The sequence below is a fragment of the Myotis lucifugus genome, unplaced genomic scaffold, assembly GCF_000147115.1.
Source record: "Myotis lucifugus unplaced genomic scaffold, Myoluc2.0 scaffold_23, whole genome shotgun sequence".
NCBI lineage: Eukaryota > Metazoa > Chordata > Mammalia > Chiroptera > Vespertilionidae > Myotis > Myotis lucifugus.
Genome location: NW_005871071.1, coordinates 1,870,842 through 1,894,836, shown reverse-complemented (window position 1 = coordinate 1,894,836; position 23,995 = coordinate 1,870,842). Strand labels below are relative to the sequence as shown.

At 35.7% G+C, this 23,995-nt stretch overlaps 1 protein-coding gene across 3 annotated transcripts in view; it reads left to right on the top strand.

The window, feature by feature from the left end:
• Positions 1 to 23,995, top strand: part of TCF12 (transcription factor 12) — a 349,904-nt gene that overhangs the window by 2,010 nt on the left and 323,899 nt on the right. For 2 of the 3 annotated variants that reach the window (XM_023751612.1, XM_023751611.1), the window contains exons 1-2: positions 25 to 124; positions 1,084 to 1,156. Coding sequence is in view for 1 of the 3 variants with exons in the window: in XM_023751610.1 (XP_023607378.1) it covers positions 50 to 124; positions 1,084 to 1,156 (148 nt within the window). In the remaining 2 variants the exon portion in view is untranslated. Of the gene's footprint in view, positions 1 to 24; positions 125 to 1,083; positions 1,157 to 23,995 lie in introns of those variants that run through there. The other variant, XM_023751610.1, reaches the window with a different exon arrangement.

Here is a 23,995-nt window from a genome sequence, read left to right as displayed (position 1 = left end):
CTGAGCCTGGTTCTTCCTCTGCCTCAGGACCCGCTAGCAGTGGCCCAAGATGAATCCTCAGCAGCAGCGCATGGCCGCGATAGGGACCGACAAGGAGCTGAGCGACCTGCTGGACTTCAGTGCGGTAGGAGCGCTTCCCGCGGCATCGTGGGGTTCTGCGGAGGTTTCGTGAAAAAAAAGAAAGAAAGAGAAAGGAAGGAGGTGGGGGGAAGCGACGTGGAGACGAGGCAGCGTGAACTCCCTCTGCTTTGAGCAGAGTTCTCAGGGCTGGAGTCCAGCTCCCCCAAGTTGGACACCTGAACTTTGATGTAATGTCTAGACTTGCAGATTGAAAACTTTATTGCCAAAGGGGTCATTTGTTTTAACCAGTTGAAAGGAAAACAATGTAATCATGAGCTTTGGTTGAGTCACCCTCTGACCCTGATGGTGATTAGGGATTTTGAACTTCATAGGAGAGAAGAAAATTATTTTTTTCTTCAACGCTCCTAACCATTTCTCTCCCCAAGCTGTGGTATATGAGAGATGTCATTGACAAGAGAGCCAGCCTTTGGAGCTGAGTATCTTTGTAATACACATGTGTGTGTATGTGTATATATTAACAATTTTTTACGTGGGTAATAATTGAGTGACTCGAAAGTATCTGTTGAAACCAAAGGGCCCACTGCCCTTACTTTTAATGGTTGAATTCCTTTTTTAACTGCTGTTAGGAGTCAGGACCAATCCCTACTTTATAAAACTTAGGGTGGATCCTTAGTGTATTGTGGTAGTTTCATTTGATATGATTCTGACTGTGTGTAATGTAAACGTAATGAGATTTAATTAATTGCAATCATGGACAAAAGTTCACTATTTAAACTCCATAATCTTAGAATGTCTCATTTAAGTGACTGGTTTTGCAGGACAGAATATAACCAAGTAGTGTTAGCAAATAGTATCACAGTATATTTGCCTTTCTGGGTCTGAATGTACATTTCAAATTTTATTTTAATGTCCTTCTGAAATATAGTAATTAACTGATGACTCTTGGTTTGCAAAGTCTAGAAGAATTTCAGGACTAATAGATACTTTTGGGTTATTTTGCAGATGTTTTCTCCACCTGTTAATAGTGGGAAAACCAGACCAACAACACTGGGAAGCAGTCAGTTCAGTGGATCAGGTAAGATGATGTCTAAAATCAGAACCTCATGTTTTGATGTTGTGATACAGTTTAGTAGAAAAATATGTAAAGTATTTTAATATCTTTCTTCATGGTATTCTTTAGTGTCTTGTTAAAATTATAAATAAAAACAGGAAAAAAATTATAAATTAAGAACAACCAAGCCCAAAATGTGGGCTGTTGCTGTAAGGATCTATTGACATTTCACTAAGAATTTCAATATGGATTAAGAATTCTCTTTTTCAATGAATTTTTAAATTGAAAATTGTCTTATTTGAGTATAAGGGATTATATCATGCCTCTATATTTAGAAAAGTGCTAGAAGAAAATGCACTATGGCCATATGTGATCTTTTAAAAAATGTTTATTTAAATATGTGTTTTTAAATTTTGCTAAATTTTTAGTCCATTAGCATTATGTAATCCAGGGTTCTAAAGAATTGGTAAAATAATATTATTTAATATATGCTCATGAAAAGTAGAATTGAGTCAAGCAACAATTAGTAAGATGCTTATTTTAAAAGATGGCCATTCCCTTAATAGTCTGCAGCAAATGAACAATTTTGTGGATGGTTATTTAAAATGTTAATGGAATAAAAGTTACAAATAAATGAAAAGGAGTTAGATTTATTTTCAAATGACACCTATTAGGTGACTGAATTCTGTCATACATTCAGATTACATGATGATAATGTTTAGAATAAGTTAAATTAGAGTCTATTCCTACATTAGTGCTGTCCTCTTTAAATTTGTCTTCTGTATATTTATAACTGCTCTGCTCCATTAACATTTATCCCATATTTCTTAAGTATGCATATTTTTGTTTTTCTAACTTTTAAAAATTCATGATGAAAAAAAAAAGACATTCTAAAGGTCCATTCTAGTGTACAAAAGCTATAATTTTCTGTTTAAATTTATTCATTAGTGCTCAGAGATAGATGAAAACAAGAACAAAAACAAACAAAAAAACTAAAGCCATGACAGTATCACCTTAAAAAAACCAGCTGTCAAATCTCTGGGCTGAAACTCAGTAATTCCTCTTTGACTGGTACTTTTATTTCCCCTGGTAAAGTGATGGCTATTTCTTAAGATACTGTGAGAGCAAAAGATTAGAAAGGAAGATTAAATTAGTAATCATTTTACTACTTTATTACACTTTACATTTACAAACATTTCTATTTAAAAGACATGCAATAACTTAAATTTACTAAAATTCATTTTTAATGATGAAATCGCAGCTTATGAGGAAAATAATATGTTGTTTAATATTTTAAATTAAGTACAATAAAAGCACTTTGGATTGTAAATATCCTAAGGCTAATACTATCCTTAATAAAAAGGTACCATAACATGTCAGCCAAACCTCAGCTCTTCTCCCACCTCTTTCTTTCCTTTCACTGGCAATCATTTGAATATTGTCACTTTTGGGGGAGAGGGGAGAACATTATTAGTTAATGCAGAAAAAGGCTATATTTCCTTTCTTCACTACTGTTTTGAGTATGTCTCAATTTTTGCAACTAATCATTCTCAAGAACTTTCAAACTTACTTTGTCTAATATGTAGTACATGCTTAGTATATTTCATTAATGAATAGTGATATTGCTGTTTCAGACGAGTAGTTCCAGCTTGAATTGTGGAAATTATATTTAACTGACACTCATTGATATCAATAACATGGACTTTAGAAACTTGCTATTAGAAATATTTTCTGTTTTTAGAATAAGGACAATTAGTTTTTTACTTCATAAAATTAAGAAGGTGTGATTTTTATAGTCTATGAAATTAAAAAGTAGGTGAACTCGGTGTGTATTACAAGCATGGCGTTGGAGAAGTTGTAGGTCCTTGCTTGCATTATATGAAAAAAGAATTCCTTTTTACATTGTAGCAGTGGTTGTAGTATTTGATTTTTTGGAGTAGGAACTTTTTAGTTTTAAAACTGTTAGACTTGTTATTTATCTATTGAAAGTTTGAATTTAAGCACTTGTATTTAGTGGACATAGTAATTTTTATCTGTGTGGTTTATTTTAAATCTAGAAAAGAATTTTTAAAAGCTGTGACCTTTAATAATTAGTTTTGGGGAAGGGAAAATGCCATATGATTATTTTATATCAAAGTATGTATACTGGTAGATATGGTTTTCCTGTAGCCATTTCTTATCTTAAAGACAATGTCTGAAAGAAATTGGTATAGTAGTATTATTTTATTTATATATTTTACTGATATTTGAGTTATCTGTCTTGATATCAAAGGATATGTAATACGTCCTAATGCTTGTTTGTTTGCAGCTTATAAGGATCTAAAGATCTGACTTTCCTTCTGAAGAGCTGACTTAAAGATTAGAGTTTTCTTGTCTTTGGAGTCATTTGTAAAACCCTAGCCTTTTGCCTCATGAAGACTATAATTGTGCAGTATAATTTCCTTTCTTGATTATTTGTCCTTTTTAGGATGATTTAATTTCACAATGGGATTTTCTTGAGAAATAATATATAACATCTTTGGAATTTTTTGAAACATACATGCTAGAGTACATAATGTTATTTTTAAATCAAAGCAAAACAAATAACTCTTATGATAGCTGATACTTCATCAAAAGTCACTATGGAAAAGATGAATGTATTATGTACTATTATTTGTTTTGAGAAGTCTGTTAAAATGCCATTTTTTCATTAAGGTGTTAATTTTCTTTGCCTGATAAGACTGAATTTTTCTGCCTGGTCTGATAGAGTCTGGGAGGCGCTCTCAACAGTGACCTTGAGAGGCATTTCTATAGGCGTTAAAGGTGAGGCACTGTTAGGGCACTGTATAAAAGGAAAGTTTGTTGAAAGGAATTAATTGAAATAGTTAAGGTGTTTATTAAGTCCACTGTCCCCTCAACTTTAGGGTTTGAGTATGTGGAACTAGGTTCTGATCCTGGGTTTAATTTTTAGTAGTTTAATGTTTATGTGCTATATGAAAAATTTCTTTTGTTAGTTTTTGAATCCAAGTAATAAGAGATGTTGCGAGGCTTGGGATATATATTCGGTATGTGAGCCATATTGACTCTCTCTGAAATTTCTATCTAGAAAGTTGTTTTAACTAGCAGGTAAAGCTTTACTTTTCCTTGTTCAAATCCAACTTTGATAATAGTTCTTGCCCAAGATTTTTGGAAATAATTGTAAAAACTATTTCTAGCTCTTAAATTTTAAAAGGTATATAGTTTTTCATTCTCAGTTACTGATCAGTTTCTGGAGGGAGAAATTTTTCATATGTACACATAGGCTTTTTGAGAATGTCGCTGTAGTGCCAGAAAACTAAATTCTCATTAAATTGCTCTTCAGCAATTTTTTTATTGAATTAATTTTTTGTAGTTTCATATGCAGTTGTAAGGAACAATACAGAGACCCCATGTACACTTACCAAATTTTCTGCAGTGGTAACAATTTGCAACACTAGTACAATATTATACCTAGGTTATTGATAGTGATATAGTCAAGATACAAGAACCCTTCTATCACCACAAAGATTCCTGGTGTTTCCCTTTATAACAGCATCTAATTGTAAAGTAATTTTTAAAAAAATCTACGGTAAGATTATTAAATACCTACTCACCGTGTTAAACATGGAGTAAGCTTTTCAAGTTGCCTGTACCATATTTTGAGAATATTTTAAAAAATCAAAAAAGCAAACCAAAATTTACCAGTGCAACTGAACTATAATTAGTAAGTAGGAATGGTATTTTAAATCAAGTAGACAATAGGTTTAGCCTTTATATGTAAGGTATTTTAAGGTTATGAGTATGGTGTGGTTCATGTTGTGTACCTAACAGTGTTGAAATTTATAGTAACTGTAATGTGTCGTAATATACACTTGTTCAAATTTAGTGCTTTTACTTGGGTAACAAAACCATGTTAAACATTTGTTTCCTTCAAGTTGTAGTGTGAATGAAATAACTGCAGAGTCAGCAGGCACATGAGGGAAAATACAGTATTTTAGGATAAATATCTCTGCTATTAAGTGGCTCATTTAAGGTAAAAGTTAAGTAGCAAAAAAGTCTTTAGAGAAAAACTGTTTATGAAAACACAAACTTGGAAAACAGAAAAATTAGAGACAAGTTTACAACCATGAGTATTGTGTGCTTTTCAGAATAGTGCCTGTAGTATTCCTTCAGTAGTCATTGGTTTATAATGTATTTGAAAAATAATATGATTGGATCACAATTTTTAGAGACTTTATTATATACAGTGTGGTATGCCTATAATTAATTATTTAAATACAAGTTTAACTTTCTTTTAGGCTACTATCCTTTAGTATATCCTTTTCTTTGAGTTTTTAAGTAATTCTCTTGGAACAGGAAGATAAAGGTGAAGATACTAAACCTTAAATGTAAACACAGTTGTTTTCACACTTTAGATTTAATGGGGTTATTTAGAATAATCTCTTATTAAAGCCAGCTAGTCTTTCTGTTCTTGAACAATTGGTAATCATGCCTGGAATGTCACTGCCTACTTAATGTTGTCAGACTTGGATAACTCTTGCCTTAAGAGAGTAAAGTAACAGTATTAGAAAGTGTCTTCTGAAAAAAAAGAAGAAAAAAAAAGACCATTTCTGGACAGTGGACACTCTTTAAAAAAAAACTTAATAGGACTGCTTTGGATTCCACTTTTTTGGATGGGAATGTTGAAATTATAAATCTAATGCTTTTGCATTTAGGGAATAAAATGAGAAAATAAATATTTAAATATGTCAGTTCAAAAGACTAATTAATAACTTTCTGCTTTGTTAAATAATGGAGCCATATTTATCTCAGATTTATCAGTTAATTGCATATTTATTTAGTATCTACTTTGTGTAGCCTGCTGTTCCAGTAGCTTTTGGGAAGGTGGGAAATGGAGAAGGATATAGACCAAAGAAAAGAGGGGGCATTTATTATGTAGATAGGGAGAGAAAATGTAAAATTGTGAGGTAGATAAACTTTTATAACATAAAAAATGTCAAAAACTGCACATTAATGTGGTTTAAATTAATGTAGTCCATAAGAAAAAGGATGTGCTGAGGAGTCAGGGAACTGGTCTAAAGAAAACTCATAGATGTTGAATTTAGAGTTGATGTTTGAAGATATGGAAAATGAATCAGGGAAGAGAAGAACTGGCCTCTTAGATGTGGAATAGCATGAAAAGAGATCCCAAAATGGGAATTTGGCTTACTCCAAGGGACTGTAACATTCATGGAAAGAGAAGCTGGTTTTTATTGATCACTGTTCTTGCATTCCTGGAGGAGCTAATATTTATATACTACTATCTGGAGCCTGATTGCATGGATTCAAATCCAGTAATTGCCACTTACTAACTGGGTGATCGTGGGTAAATTACTTAACCACTCTGTGCTTCTGTTTCTCAGTCTGTAAGCTTTAATAATAGTAGCTATCGTAGAGTTGTTATGCATATTGACTGAGTGAATACAGATAAAGCTCCAAGAACAGAGCCTGGCAAATAGTGAGCTGTGGTGGAGTGAATTTTTAGTGGTGAGACAATAGAATAAGGAAAGCATTTATTTATTCAGGAAGCCATTGTGCTAATCCAGGAATGAGCTAGGCATTAGTATAGGAAGGGAGATAAATTATCAGGCCAAAAATTGATGTTAATGGTAGAATTAGGTATATAAAATCAGTGACTTTGATTATTTAATGTAAAAACACAAATTTTTATTAGTATACTAGAGGCCTGGTGTACAAATTCATGCACGGGTGGGATCGCTCAGGGTTGCCTGTGGGGTTTGGGTCCCAGCTTGCACCCCCAGCCTCACAACACTGCAGCCCTGCCTGGCACCCCCCGTGGCTTGGCGCCGCCCCCTCACCTGCTCCACCATCCTGCTTGTGGGGTGATCGATGGGGGCTGGGCCCCCCTGCTCGGCTCCCTCAGCGTCTGAGAACTGGGTGGCGGCCCTACCCCCTGCTGCCACAGCTGGTCGCCATCTGCGGGGTGATCGGCGGGGTAATCGGGCCCCTGCTTGCATCCACCTTGGCCTGGCATTGCCCGCTTACCTGCTCCACCATCCCACCGTGGTCCCGCTACCGTCGGGGCCCATCGGGGCCTGCAGCGCCTCTACTGCCGCCCACTGCCTGCGCCACATGTTCTGCGCTGCTCCCTGGTGGTCAACACACGTCATAGCAAGCGGTTCAACTCCTGGTCGAACTCCCGGTTGAACAATTTGCATATAAGGCTTTTATTATATAGGACTAGAGGCCTGGTGCATGAAGTTTGTCCACTGGGGGGGGGAGTCCCTCAGATTGGGCCTAAGCTGGCAGGCGGACATTCTTCTTGCAATCTGGGATCCCTTGCTCCTTACCTCCTGTCTGCTCGCTCCTTACTGCTTGGCTCGCTGCTCCTTAGTGCTGCCACAGAGGTGGGAGAGGCTCCCGCCACTGCTGTTGTGCTTGCCAGCTGTGAGCCCGGCTTCTGGCTGAGCAGTCACTTCCCCTGTGGGAGCGCACTGACCACCAGGGGGCAGTTCCTGCATTGAGCGTCTGCTCCTGGTGGTCAGTACGCATCATAGCGACTGGTTGTTCTGCAGTAACGGTTGCTTAGGCTTTTATTTATAGATGAATGGAGTCTCTGATGGCATTTGTATATGGAGTATAGATTTGTATATAAATGGATTGTGTGTGACTGGAGAGAATTCCTGTAATTCTTCAACCTGTATTGATTGAAATGGAGTGGAATCTAATTGGAGTCTGTCAGTGAGAGAGCACTTGAATTCTTGACTTTTCATAAAAGAGACAGTATAGTGCAGTGGGAAGAATTGGGCTTAGGAGACAGACAGCTGAATTGGAATCATTGTTTTGTGACTTGCTAGCTGGGTGGCACCCTCTTAAGTAATACTAATGATAATATTAATTATTATTAATAGTAATAATTATAACTAGTGTTATAGTCAGTGTTTATTGAACTATTATTATATGCTAGGCACTATGCTGAGCAATTTACAGGCATTATCTCATATTACTTTGGATAAAATGAGATTTTTCCTGGTGAGAGGTGGGGGCGGTGGTTTGAGAAATGCTGCCACTAGGGCAACATGTCAAAGTTGCTTTTTAGTGCATAAAGTTATATACATTGTTAAAAGTCTAAAAAGAAGTCAGGCAGAAGAGTAGTTTTGAAAAGTCATCAGGTATCTTAGAACCTTACCTTTTATTTTTGTAGTTGATTTCTTCTTAAGACTTTTTTTTTTGTAGACTAGCTATTGTATAGTGCAGAATAATGAGTAGAAATGTGTACACCTTTTGAAAACCCTCTTCAATGCTTAGGCAGCACCACTTGGATGTAGTGTTTCTCCATATTCTCTCCCCAGCTACTTGAAATTCTTCCTGGAATGAGGTGTAGTTTCAATAAATAAAATAAAAATTACATGACCTGAGAGGATAGAATGGTTGGGAGACACAGATTGGTGAAAGTGTTAGTCTCTAGGGCAGAGCTTCTCCACTTTTTTCTTAATGGTAGAGGAGAAGGGACATAAACTCCCCTAGTACCCTGAAGCAATACCTTGCAAGTGAGCAGAAGAAATCTTAAACATTCATGTCATTTTACTCTCTACTCTCTAGCACAAACATATTTGGTATAATATAAATATGTTTTCCTTAATCATTGAGTAAAAGGGAAGTTCTAGTAAGGTGCGTTATGTTAGCTGTGGCATCGCCCTCCTCCTGTTTTGAGTTGTATTTTTGGTGTTAAGGGCCAGAGAGAGTGGGATGCAGACCTATACTATCTTTTCCTTAGTGAGAAGCCCAGCTTTGAAGTATATTCTTTAGATGTCTTTATTTCTGGATCATTTCTTTCCATAGAAGTTTATGGAAAGAGATCATTACATTAGAAGAAAAATGGCTTTGGTAGGGAGGAAATTATTACTTTGTAAACTAAACAAGGAGAGATTTGTTAGTAATGTCACTGTCATTTGAACCTCTGTTTTCCGATTACAGGTAGACCATCTGTAATTTCTTAACATACCCATGACTTGTAAAGCAAATGTATATTTTTTAGGGAGAACTTTGGTTTTTTGTTTGTTCCATGTTTAAAACGTGCTTTCATAAAGACCATGGTGAGTCATCCAAGCTAGGGTAAGCTGATTGGGGACTTAAAGATCACTTTTAAAGATCACACAAAAATGAAAACAGACTAGGGATTGTTACTAATTTTTATTACATTGGGTAGTGACTCAAGGATGAAACCTTCAAAATAAAATAAAACAATTTGAGATAAGTTGCAGGACAGAAAAATACTACTTTTTATAAACAACTACACTACCATATTATCCCATATTTTTGGTTATTAAAAATTGAGAAAAGTTGCCTAAGATGTCATTTTGTCAGGTCTGTTTTAGGTGTTAGAAAGGTGCCTGCATTTGAGCCGAGAGAGTCTTTGAATTTGAAAGATTATTCCAGTTACGTTAAGGACCTGGAGGCAACCTTTTTCAACATTTGTTGGTTTATTTATTTATTTTTGTTTTGCTGGTGAGCCATTGCAAAGCTTTAAAATGAGCAGGATCACCTCATGATTACTATTCTACGACTTCATTGGTGGTTAATGTACTAGTAGAGAACACAGTTAAATTTAATATGATCGAGCAACTCTAATCAATGAGCAAATGTGCTGCTGTTCTCAGCAAGACTTGAGTAGTGGTGGGGCACCACAGGGATTCCGCCTAGGAGAGAATTACAGTCATCAAGCTTCTCAGTCCTTGAGGCATATGTTGTTGTTTTCAGGTTGTTGGGGATAAAGAAAAGGTTTGTTGTGCCACTAGAGAGGAAAAAATGCTAGGCTCACTTTGACTTATGGCAGAAGCATGATTTGTCCACAAGTTAGAGAATCTGAGTTTGTATGGGCTGTCATAGGCTATGGGTGAAAATCTCTGAGTTCTCCTGAGTTAAAAGGTCCTCTTAGTTTTTTTGCCATTTGGAAGCCCTACTATATCTAGCTGACTTTGTCACCTGTCAGAAGCCCCTTGCCTCTCAGCTTGGCATTGACAGGTTAAGGTTTTGGAAAATGTTTTTCAGTGTTGGTCCCAATTTGGGATAAAGTTAAAGGGGAAACTTTATAACTGGCTTGAGTTGATTATACCTCTCCAAGTAGGCAAGTAATTAGCCCCATTTCAAGACGATACTAAGTATTTTACCTATTTCTTATCTAAGCACCAGCTAGTTGTTTTTGTTCTAGGAGATAGCATACTTTATTTATTATATGTCAAGACCACCTGTTATCTGCCAAAGGGCCACAATCCCTGATCTGAAATTTTGAAATCCAAAAAGGTTTGAATAAAAATTTTTCCTTTAAATTGACCATAAACTATTTTCATGGCAAAATCTGATCTTATCTGAAGGGAGGCCATTGACATTCTCTATTTTCCTAGTTACTGTATGGTTACCAGGTGCTGGGGTGATATGTGACATATGGTATATATAGCACTCTATATTTCTTTTCTAAAATCTGAAAAACTGGGTTCTAAAACCTGGCTCCATGGATTTCCAAAAAGATATTATAGACCTCCCTCTTTGTATGTGCCTCCCAGGTGTCGTTTTCAATTCAAAATAAGTAGTTCTTTTTTGGATTAAAAATCTGTATTAGAGATTTTTATTACTTTAAATACAGAAAAAAAATGTGGTGGACTTGTTACTATCATGGAAAGTCTTCTTGGAATGTAGGCTTCTTAGGTTGAGATTTGTGCTTTTTGAATAGTTTGTCCAAAACCTTGATTTAGGAAATCGATTTCCATTTTGAGGAGGGACAAGCTTTTTCATCTTTCGGGCCAAGGAGTGTACTGATATTTCCCTAGTCAGTTTGCATGGCCATTTTCAGGATGCTAACAGGAGATATATTTATACATGTATATATAAAACCAAATGAGCCCTAACTGGTTTGGCTCAGTGGATAGAGCGTCAGCCTGCGGACTGAAAGGTCCCAGGTTTGATTCCAGTCAAGGGCATGTACCTTGGTTGTGGACACATCCCCATTTGGGGGTGTGCAGGAGGCAGCTGATCGATGTTTCTCTCTTATCGATGTTTCTAACTCTCTATCCCTCTTCCTTCCTCTCTGTAAAAAAATCAATAAAATATATTTTAAAAAAATTAAAACCAAATGAAAATAATTATATGATCACCTCTGAAAGGAAACCTCAACACTAACCATACCCAATTTTAACTGCTGTCTGTGAGCAAACAGAGAATTCTATCAAAACCATCTTCATAAAGAAAAGGAGGAACTAAGATATGGTTCCTTAGGGGATAGACAACAAAACCAGCCTTTGGTAATTTTATTCTCTCCTTTTATATATGTTAAAAGTTTTCATAGATTAGTAGCTTAATGTTTATTCCTACAATATACTCAGTTAAAGGGTCTTTATTAAAAACAAATTGTGATATTAATGAGAATATGAAAAGTCCCTCAGGAGTCTGTCATTGGCTTCTAGTCCCGGTTTAATATAAACTATGAAAGTAGCAATGAAGTGAGGTGAAATAAATTAGTTTGTAGTTTACCTGTTTAAGAGGCAGGCCAGTTGGCCATTCTGACTTCTGGTTGCCTTGCAAATCTGTTCTCTGTACTGTTCCCAGTGTTACTGTCTTAAGAACCGTGAATAGTTAAATTCACTTAAAGTTTGAAGGAGTTTGAGATGCTCTGTTGTAGGAACACAAAACAGGCCATACAGCCAAGATCTCTCTTGCCTTCATAGTTATAGAATAACCTCTTGTCAAGTTTAAAAGAGTAGTGCCACAATGAGCAGACTCTGAGTTTGACTCTGGAGGTTTGCTGAACTAATTGTATAGCAGTAGGACTTTGCCCAGTAAATCATTGGGGGCAGGGGAGGAGTCTTATTGTTTTAAAAAATCAATAATGATAAAAGTACTTCATAAATATTTAGTCATGCATTATTTACTTCATAATTCTTGTAGGAAGTTGGTAACTGTTCATTTTACAGAGGAAATAGAGAAATCAACAGTGATATACATTTCCCTGTGGTTTCTTATTGCCCCTCAGAAGCAGCAAACTGATCAGTTGTAGTTGCACCTGCACTGATACCAATCTACACCAGGGCATGGTTTGCCTTGAGGAGGAATTTAATATCTCTAGAAATCTTTAAAATTTGTTTTTGTAGCAGGAGGCTTAAATGGTGTAATGTTGATATTCTCCAGAAAAAGACCTTCAAGATTTATTTTTATTAAAAAGAAAACAGAATTATCAAAAGCCTCCATAAAATAAAATTGTTTGTAGTATTGCAAGATATTGAATATAAACAACTGCAATCTGAAATGTTTTTAGGAGAGTGTAATTCTTTTTATGTGTGGTTCTTCTTTTAACTGTTCAGCTGTCATCAGATTCTGTGCCTTGGGAAGAAGATGAAATTTGATATATGTGTAAGATATTGGAATATTCACATCTATTTAGTTGAGGCCATAGAAAAGAATGGTTACTTCATAGTGTGAAAAATTCTTTATTTTCACTTCCGCTTTTCAAGACAGTGTTTATTTAGCTATAAAGGCAAGTAAAAGCAGATGGAAAATAGTTATTCCAAAGGTAGTTTAAAAATGTTATTAAACATACAGAAGATACTTCAATGGAAATTGTTAAAATATAATTTTGGAAACAAAACTTTCAATGAATTAAAATGAAAAGACTTATGCTAACTTATAATTTGAGAGGGTGCCGATTAGTCCATTTTGTATTTTCATTTATTTAAAACTAGACTGGGCATTCATTATGCTGAAGTGTATCTGTAGGTCCTAGAGCTCTTACCAATGCACAGTTTTATTTGTCTATGTAGAGTGGTTTGCTTAAGGTGGTGGAGAATAGATAGATACATTCTGGTGTAATGGAAAGAGGAGGGGTTTGGAGTCACAAAGTTTTGGTTCAGTGTTATCATTTACTAGATTTATGACTCTAGGGCACTAAATTAACTTCTCTGATCCTTGTTTATCTTATGTCTAAAATGAGGAGAATAAAAATACTGCCTTAGGGGGTTGTGATAATGATCAAGGTAAGCAATTTTAAGGAAATTCTTTCTAAAATGTGGAGGTTTAGCCCTGACCGGTTTGGCTCAGTGGATGGAGCGTCGGCCTGCGGACTGAATGGTCCCAGGTTCGATTCCGGTCAAGGGCATGTACCTTGTTTGCGGGCACATCCCGGGTGAGGGGTGTGCAGGAGGCAGCTGATCGATGTTTCTCTCTCATCGACGTGTCTAACTCTCCCTCTCCCTTCCTCTCTGTAAAAAAATCAATAAAAATATTTAAAAAAATAAAATGTGGAGGTTTATGGTTCTGCATGAATATTAGTTGACTTATGTTAGGTGGCATAGCAACTGTTGAAGGGATGTAATGCTTACAATTATATATGGAGAAAGTGACTCTGCATGCAAAACGTTTCAGTTACATAGTTACTGAAGATTCAATCAGGTGATTGAGAGGGATGATGACCTACGGGGACTCTTTATGGTAGCTAACCCTCAAAATTTTACAATTCTTCAGCTGAGTTCTTCCTCTTTTTGGTTAGATAGGGAAAGTTATATCAATAAAGTAAAAGAAATTCTCACTCATACTCTTTGTTAAAACTCTGTTAATTATATCCCAAACCAGAGAACCCCAAAATTAGTACCCTCGAGCCCTTTATTCTCAGCTTAGTTGTTTTAAATGCTTGTTGAGGATCTGTTGTAGTGCAAGGTTAACTTCAGGCTTAAGTAGGTGCAACAATGAAGTATAGTTCTTAGGAATAGTCTGCTTTTGCTTTGTTTAAAGAGTAGTAATCTGGATAAAATTTTAGTGTCAATAAGAGTCAACTTTTTAAGGATTTAAAAGTACAGGATGGAGTGGCTTTGGTGTACTCACTCCTGTTTGAGGATGAGATGGTATAAGAATGAAGTTGGGAAATGCAAGTGGAACTCCCATGTGCTGTATAGGCAGGGAGGGCTGATTTAGTCTCATCCATAAATGACAAGGTATCAAGGCTTGGGACTGTCTGCTGAAGTCACTGTTTATGTGTTCTTTGTGATTAGAGAAGTTGAGGGCTCCCCCAGATCCCCAAACTATCCTTTTCATTTAGTATCCTTGTCTTGTTAAAGAAAACACCTGGCTCACCTTTTATTGGAAAATATTGGGGTTTTCTCTGTTTGTTTATAGGATTGTATTGTTTAGAAGTTTCCCTTTTATTTTAAAGAAGGAAATCAGCAAATCCAAATTTCATGTAACCTAGAGCCAGTAGGGCCATCAAAACCACATTGGTGTGGCTTTGATGGAGGCCTGTGGACTTGTGGGCTCCATAGCAGCTGTTTGTTCATTGTTCTTCGGGATAAGACAATGACTGGGTTTGGGTGAGAAGGGTTATAGGATGATTTGACAGTCACTCTGGGGCCTTCTGTCTCTGGGTTTTCCATTGTAATAGTTCCTAATGCTTTCTTGAAAGATTTATACTAAATTGCAATGATGTGAGAGTAGGTGGTAGGTAAAACAGCAAAACTAAGGACCTTGGGGATGGATAGCAGGAGTTCATGAATGACTTGATGGTCACCCCGGGGGCTGGGTGAAATAGCTTATTTTTCTTTCATAGGTAATTGATGACTTCTGCGTTCCTTTGCCATCTCTGGGCATTTCAATAGTCTCCGTACTTGAGCTCCTTGCTGCCAGTTGCTCTCTTTTCCAATCTGTATTAGTCTGCTCAGACTGCCATAAGAAAATACCTTAGACTGGGTGGGTTAAACAAGAGCAATTTGTTTTCTAACAGTTCTGGAGGCTGGAAGTCAGAGATCAGGGTGTCAGCATGGGTGGGTTCTGGTGCTGACTCTTCTTGCCTTGCAGGTGGCAGCTGCCCCCTTGCTGCATTCTCATAGTCTTTCCTCAGTGTGCACTAGAGCAGGTTGGGGGAGAGAGAACTCTTTGGTGTCTCTTCTTGTAAGGGCACTAATCCCTTCACAGGGGTCCCATTCTGATGACCTCATCTAATCCTAATTACCTCCCAAAGGCCTCGCCACCAATACTGGCTTCAATAGATAAGTTTTGGGGGGCGGGGGAGGGGGGACACAAACATTTAGTCCATAACAAAATCCTAATATTTTAAAAACATCTTTCTCCTGTGATTTGTCTCTACATTTATTCCCTGTTGGCTATCAAAACAATAAAAAATCTCACCTTGGTATTTAAGTTCTTTAATAATCTGATAGGAATGTAGGTTACCCCTTTTTCCACTCACTACTTCCCAGTGTGAATTGTATGATTCAGTCACACTGGTGCTTTTATCAGACCTTCTACTTCTAGTTATTCTTTTCTCCCACACTGGAATACCTTCTTGTAATTCTTATGCCATTTGAATCCCCTGTCATTTTGAATCCCTGTCATTTTCTACCCATTTTAGGTCATAATTTTATAAAAATATGGCTTCCATATATTTTAAGGACTCTTGGGTAAAGGAAAGTAAGAGTTCTTTTTTTGCTCGTGAAGGCAAAGCTGTCACTATGGCAGTTATGGCCAGTAGATTTTGAGTACAACCAGTTATTATAGTTGGATAGACTCATAAGTTTAAAAGAAGACTGAAGTCCTAACCAGTTTGGCTCAGTGGATAGAGCGGCGGACTAAAGGGGGTCCCAGGTTTGATTCTGGCCAAGGGCATATGCCTGGGTTGCGGGCTTGGTCCCCAGTGGGGGGGCATGCAGGAGGCAGCCAATCAATGATTCTCTCTCATCATTGATGTTTCTATCTCTCTATCTCTCTCCCTTCCTCTCTGAAATCAATAAAAAAAATTAAAAAGATAAAATAAAATAAAAGAAGACTGAAGCCTACTTCTGATGAACATTGAACAAAGGATTTCTGTTTGTAGGAGTTCTACTCTGTGATCTCCAAGTTCTTTTTAACCCTAAAGTTCTTTAGAATACTTTCGTCTTTTAAAAAAATTACATGTATGTTAGCCAGATTATAGCTACCCAGAAGCAAAGATCATCACTTGTTTTTCACTTGTTTTTCTGCAAAGTACTCTATTTTGAGGTCAACAGACACCTGATGTTTGACTATTTTTAGGTTTGGGGATGTGCAGTTGGTTGGTGGAAAGCAAGATTAAATTCCTTAAATTAAATTTCCTAGATTAAATTTCCTAAGTGGCATTTATCTTTTCTAGCATCAGCTGCATGGTGAAGCTTTAAGGAAGCACTGAACTTGTGTGGATTAAGTGACTGGAGACCTGAGGTGTTCATTTGTTAGAATGAATAAATTCTACTCGTTTTCTTATTTCTTCTGAAAGGATCTTAGTCCATCCAGGACCCCACATTTAAACATCAAGGATGAACAAGAAGTGGGCAAGTGTTTAAAGGCATTGAGGTTGTATGTGAATACAGCTGCCTCTACTGAACCACAGCCCTGTCTTTCAAAAGCAAAGAGAAGTGATACTTTCATAGTTTCTTTTCACAGGGTGTGTGTTACTTTTGTTCTCTAGTAATGTCAGATTGTGGGGAGAATGGCTTGTCTGATTCTGGGATTGATTGGATAGAGGAGCTCTGTTGTTATAAGGTCCATAGGAACCATTTTACCACAGTCTGGAAATCAGTAGATGGCCAAAGCCTTGCAAGAATGACTTTTCCTAAAACAACCCTGATTTTTGCCAAATGGAAGAGAGGGTGAGCCATGGAAGAGAGGTTATATGATCTAGCATTAGAGTGGATGTGGGGAAACATCCATTAAGAACAGAAAAATATGCTCTAATTTTAATGGAACTGAGTCCATTCACCTGTTTAATTTGTGATAGAAAGGTGAACTACCACCTTTTTACTTAATGCCTTTAAATCATCTTCAGTTTGGGGGCCAAAGCTACTTTTGTCGACTGTAGAAAATATGTTGGCTTTTTTTTTTTTGAAGTTAGGCTGCATATCTAGACATGCTTTTTTTTTGGCAACTGTATCATTTATTCATTCATTCATTTAAATAGGAATTGAGTTGACCACTCTGATGTAATTTAGAGCTAAAACATTACTCTAGTACGTGGACTGAAGGTTAAGGAGTTTTGTGAGGATTGTATTAAGTTGGAGATGTGATCTGGATGATAAAGATGGTAAAATTCTCATCTCAGTAATCTACCTCGACAAAAATTCTCCATTGTAAACTTCTCACGGACTTAAGGCAACTTTATTTGAGCTGTTGGCTATTAGACTACTCTTTTATATGTCTCAGTTCTCATATAGCTTACCTATGAAATGTGTAGAATATATTTTCGTGGATTTTTATTTTAAACAGTAACTTTCATTGCTTGTAAAACCTGCAGATTTCTGAGATGCCACCCTTTTATAGACTTAAGGTTGATTTTTAGTTCTCTGAAAGTGCCCTTTTGCTCCCTGTGAAAGGAGCAGGTTTGGATATATTCAGTGAGTCTAAAATGAGATAATTGGTATTTTTATTATTTGAATGGAGGCTTTGTATTTTTGAGCTCTGTGAAACAAAGCTGTGTTTGTAAACACATTTCAAAATTATAAATGACAATTTTTGGTGAAGATGTTAACTGAATAGCAAGAAAGTTCAAAAAAGGAGCTTTTGTTAACATTTAATAATCTGTTTTCATTGGCGATCTCTTTGATGTTTAAAGAGTACCTGATTTTTAGAGCTTTTTTGTATTGAAAATAGTCCTCAGATTGTGTTGTGGTAGGAAGATATTTTTTGGTATCCAGTATCCTACTAGTAAATTAGTTTTGGGGTTTCAACTGTTGTCTTGGTTTAGGAGAATGTATCAAAAGCAGTGTACTTAAATGTGAAAATAGTCTTGGGAAACTTTAGGAAAGCATTTGTTTAGTGCTCTAATGTCAGATGAACAAGTTACTATATTATTGGACCAATAACAGAAATATTTTGGTTTGGCTCAACTGGTTTGGGTGTAAACATAAACAGTGTAAAAGTGCTCAGGCAAAATCCAAAGTAAGTCTTCAGATTTGTAAGATAAAGTTGTTAATTTTATATTCCCCTCCAGTTCCTTCTTATTTTAAAGACTTTTGCTGGCATTCGAATGAAGTTATCTGTTCAGGTATGGAAGTATTATTTCCAGGGGAAGTGTGTTTTATCTATTTGTAGTGTGGTTTTTATTAACCTCCTAGGTGACTCAGGAGGGGAGTGTTAAGTTTTAAATTAATTTAGAAAGCCTATATGTAAGAGACTGAAAATGGTTTATTTTATTAACTACTTTTGAAAAATTATAAAAATACAAGCCAAAGCTAAAAAAAAATCTAAACAGCATAGAATGGTATATGGTGGAAAACTAAAGTTCTGGTCATTCTTTCCTGCTCCTCATTCCCCCTCCCTTGGAAGAGATTTACACTGTTAAGTTTCTTCTCAAAGTTTTTCATGAATGTGTAAATGATGAATAGCTCGCTCTCTGGCTCTCTCGCTCTCTCTTTCTCTCCCTCTTATAAGATAGGGAACAATAGTTCTTTGATTAACCTATTCACTTAACAACAGAGGGCGTGTAGGGGATCAGTAGTAAAGGGCATTCTTGAGCCCATATTGATTTCTGTAGGACATTTGATTTCTTAAAATACGTGTAATGATTTGACCTGTTCTAGAAAGTGACATAATTGTGCAACACATATGTCTCAATGAAGCTAAAAACCACAAAAGCATTACCATTTGTTGGCAGTTTAAAATTTCAGTTTCACCAACTTAATTGTTCTCCCCTTTAGAAAACAAGCACAAAAATGAATTTTATTGTAATAGAAAGCAATCAATAAAATACTAGCACAGGGCACACTTTTACATGAATTATTTAACATAACCTTCACAATACTCTTTGAGGCAGATTCAGTTTTACTACTATTTTTGCAGATGAGGAAATAGGCCTCAGATGGTTTGAATAACACAGCTGCTAAGTGGCAGAATCAGGTTTCAAAGCTGACCCATACAATTATGCAGCAATAGCTAAGTTATTCAGATTGTTAAAAAAATTTGTCTCATGGACAGTTGTCCAATATCATGTATTCAGATATCACAGTTATAAAAATTTGGTGAAGTAGTCATTGTTAAAATGTGTTTGGTGGAGGGATTTGCTCTTCTCCGATCCCAAACTCAGCACTGTAGTAGCTGAGATTATATGGGGAATTTTTAACAAATACCTATTCCTGGATCCCCCACCCCAGATATTCTGATTGCATGGATCTGGGGTATAGCCCAGGAATATGAATTTTTAACAAGTTCCTACTTAATTCTGAAGCAACAACCTGGCTCCAGTTTAGAACCATTGAAGTGTGTCTTTGTTTCAAATTTATGAATATGAGGTTTCAGTTCTCCACTTTTTTCTCTCTGAAGATAATGAACCATTACTTTGTAGAAACAAACATGTGAAACTTGAAAGTTCATTTAATGATATGTTAAAACAAAATTTCATCTTACTGAGCTGTATTATATGGCGCTGTAAGTTTTTATTTTCTTCATAGGGCCACACTGTAATGGAAAGTGAATAAAACTGAAGACTTTATCTTATTATTTATTGCAGAGGTGAATATTATGGAAACATTTTGTAAATACATCTCTAAAATGCATAAACTGGAAAACAAAATTAAATGATCAAGACCCAAAGGCTTAGAAATGGGTTGTCCTTTTCATTTTCAGTTGGGAGCAAGATAATACTTACCAATAAATAATTGTGGATTAGATCTGTAAATCTCCCTCGGCAATACTTTGCAGTTTCAGTGTAGAGGTCTTGCCCATATTTTGTTACATTTATCCATAAGTGTTTAATGTTGTTTAATTCTATTATATGTGGTATTCAAATTTTTTTCAATTGTTTGTTGATGCTATGTAGAAAAAAAAAAGGATTTTTATATATTGACTTTGTGTCCTGTAACCTTGCTAAATTAAATTCACTTATTAGATATAATAATATATATATTTTTAATTGGGTGCTTTAGTATTTGCTATGTATTCAGTCAGATTGAATGCAAATTAAGACCTTTTTCCATTCTAATCTGTGTAGCTTTTATTTCTTCTACTGATTTAGGATATTGGCCATTATAGTCTATTATAATAAAAGCATAATATGCTAATTAGACCAGACAGCCGAATGACCTTCCGGACAACCTTCCTGGCAAAGCCCCTTGCACGAATTTTGTGCATTGGGCCTCTAGTAAATTTATAATGTTAAATAGAAATTATGAGAGTGGATATCTTTTCCTTGTTCCTCACTTTAGGGGGAAAAATTCAGTTTTTCACCATTTAGTATGATTTAAAGTGTAGATTTTGGTAGATGTCCTTCACCAGGTTGTGGAAATAGCTTTCTAATCCCAGTTTGCTGAGTAGTTGTTTTTTTTTAAGTCATGAATGCATTGACATTTTGTCAAATGCTTTTTTTGAATCTATTGAGATCACCAGATGGATTTTTTTCCCTTTTGTTCTCTTCATATAGTGAATAATATTGTTTGATTTTAATAAAATGTTTAATTTTTTAAAATCCTCACCCAAGGATATTTTTTCCATTGATTTTTTTAGAGAGAGTAGAAGGGCGGTAGAGAGAGACAGACAGACATCAATGTGGGAGAGACACATTGATTGGTCGCCTCCCGAACTTAACCTGGGCTGGGGATGGAACTTGCAGCCCAGGTACTTGCCCTTGAGTGGGGTTCGAATCTCTGACCCTTTAGTGCATGGCCGATGCTCTAACCACCTAGCACACTGGCCAGGGTGTGTTTTTTGAATGTTTAAACCAAGTGTTTCTGCAATAAATTCTACTTGGTCATGATGTATTATTTGTATATTACTGAATTTAATTTAATATTTTGTTAAGGATTTTTGTATCTGTATTTATGATGAATATCAATCTATAGTTTTCTTCCTTTTTTCTTTTTTGGTACTGTCTTTTTCTTGATTTTGGCATCAGGATCATGTAGCGTCATTGAATGAATTGGGAAGTGTCCCCTCACTCTTCTATTTTCTGAGAGTGTTTGTGTAGAAGTGACGTTATGTCTCCCTTTCATATCTAACAGAATTCACCAGGGAGGCCTTCTGGGTCGAGTGTTTTCTTTATAAGGTTTTAAATTGTGAATTCAATTTCTTTAGTTGATTTAAGGCTATACAGATATTTTTTGTATTCCTGAATTAGTTTTTGTAATTTGTGTCTTAAGAAATTTTTTTTCATTTCATTTGCTATTCAATATATTGGCCTAAAATTATTCATAATATTCCATTATCCTTTAATATTTGTATAGGATATGTAATCATGTTTTACCTTTCCCTCTTAATATTGGTAATTGTGCCTTTTCTTAACCAGTCTTAATAGAGAGTTTATATTTTCCATTTCCATCATTCTTCATTTCTTTATGTATATCCAAGTTTCTATCTCATCTCATTTTCCTTTTGCCTGAAGACTTTAAATTTTTTATAATGTAGGACTGTAGACAGTCAATTCTTTTTATTTTTGCTGGTCTGAAAATGTATTATTTTGCCTTTATTCTTGAAGGATATTTTTGCTGGAAATGGAATTTTAGATTGATTTTTTTTTCAAAGTTAAAGATTTCTTTTTTTTTTTTACTTTCATTGTTTCTCAAGATAAGTCTTCAGTAATTCTTATCTTTATTCCTTTCTGTGTAATACGGTTTTTTGTCTATGGATGCTTTTAAAGTTTCCTTGTGTTTTAGTAATTTGATTATGAGATTCCTATATGTGTATGTGTGTGTTTCATATGTATGTTTATAGTGTTTTATCAAATTTGGAAACATTTTGACCATTATATTGTCACATGTTTTTTTTTTAAGACTCTAGTTACACATATGTTAGCTCTCTTGATATTATCCCAGGGGTTGTTGTGGTTCAATTAATTATTTTGAGTCAAATTTCTTTATAGAGTTCAGTTTTAATAGTTTGTATTATTGTATCTTCAAGCCACTGATTTTTTCTTTTATATCATCTTATCTGTTGTTCATCCTATCCAGTAAGTGTTTTATTTTAAATATTGTATTTTATTTCTAAAGGTCTCTTTTGGGTCTTGTATATCTTTCCTCATGGTGATCCTGTTTTTCTTTAAATTATTGAGCAATTTGTAATAGCTGTATTTAAGTCTTTGTTTGCTAACATCACCTTTTTATTCTAGGCCTGTTTCTATTGACAGATTTTTCTTCTGGTATGGGGCACGTTTTCCTGCTTCTGCACATGTCTGGTAAATGTTGAGTAGATTCTAGCATTATTGAGTGTTTGGATTTTGTTGTCTTCTTTTAAAGAATGCAGGACTTTGTTATGATAGGAAATTAAATTACTAGAGATCAACTCATTCCTTTCAGTCTTGTTTGTAAATTTTTGTAGAGTGGGACTAGAGTAACTTTTATGACAAGAATAATTTAGCCTGTTACTAAGGTGTACCCTTCTGAGGCCTCTACTGAATGTCTCAAGTTTTCAATATTTATGCACTACTATGACTCCTTCCAACTTAAAACATCTCCCGGTCCTGTCTGAGCTCTGGGAGTTGTTGAACCTATAACTCCTTGGTAATTTTGTGGCTGCATTTGTGGCGTTTTATCATATGCTTGATTAAGATACTCAAGGGGACCCCATGCAGATTTTTTGAGATCTTCCTCTGCATAGCTTCCTCTTCTGGATCTCTGCCCCACAAATTCCAGAACTCTAATCTCTGCCCCCTCAATTCAGTGATACTGCTCTGTTCTGCTTGAGATCCCCTTGCTGCACAAAGAACTGCAAATTGTTTCCAATGTTGATGGTAGAGTTCACATAGTTTCCCTTTTCTCAGGGATCAGAGTCTTAACATTGTTTGTTTTCCAACTTTATAATTGTTTGCAATGGGAGGTTAAATTCAGTTCCGTTCCTATATCATGGCTGAAATCAGAAGTGCCCTCCTTTTTAGAAAGGTAAATGTGGCTAATAGAAAATGTGTAATAGGGAGAGTGGAGGCAAGGTTCTTGAATGAGGGCAGTATTCTTGAAGCCAGGACAACCACTTAAGTCTGGTCAGATGTTACACTGCATTGTAAGTGATGTCCCTGAAGGTGTGTGATACACAGCTTAAATAACAGCGTGGTGTGGAGCAGAGCTGGGTGAAGATGTGAGAGTATGCAGATGTGGAATTGCTAGAACCTCATCTTAATTGAGTTACTAGTGTGAGGTAGTGTTGGATTTTTTCAAGATGATGTCAAGGTTTTTATTTCGCATGATTTATTTATCACTATACAGGTGAATAAGCCCTATTTACAAGGATTTTATGAGACAAAAATGAGATCATGCATGTGAAAATGTTTTCTAAATAACATAGTAATATACAATTAGAAGTACTGTTTATTGCTAAAATCCATCCTCTGGGTCTCTACAGAGAAGCCTGAATAATGTTGATTTGGTGTCATAGTGACCTGAAAAACTTACTATAGCTCTAAAACCTCAGAATTCATCTCCAGGGAGAAGGTTTATTCCTCTCTTTAAGAATTTAGTCAGTATTTGAGAGTTTCTTAGCCTCAGGGCAATCTGTATAAGATAGGTCTTTAAGTAAAATCCCTTGATTCCAGAAGAGACTATTAAGACAAACTGGAATAAATACCAGTGGAGCAGTAAATACCAGTGAAGTAGTAAATACCAGTGACATTTTGTGTAAGTTGAGGAAGATAAAACATTGTTCTCAATGGTGGAATCACCTCAGAATGAAGCTGAAGAGTAAAGTTTATGACAGAATCAGCCCAGAGGTTATAGCCAGAAGTATAGAAGAGTGGCAGTAGTCTTTATAAGGCTTGTAAGGCTTTTGTAGAATATGGACATGTTCTATTATTATAAGCATTACCACCCTATTCACTCTCTTACATATTCCACTTGCACTCATCTTTCTGTATCAGAGGGAAGAGAATGTTTTACACTTTTCCATGGTAAGGACACAAAAATTATA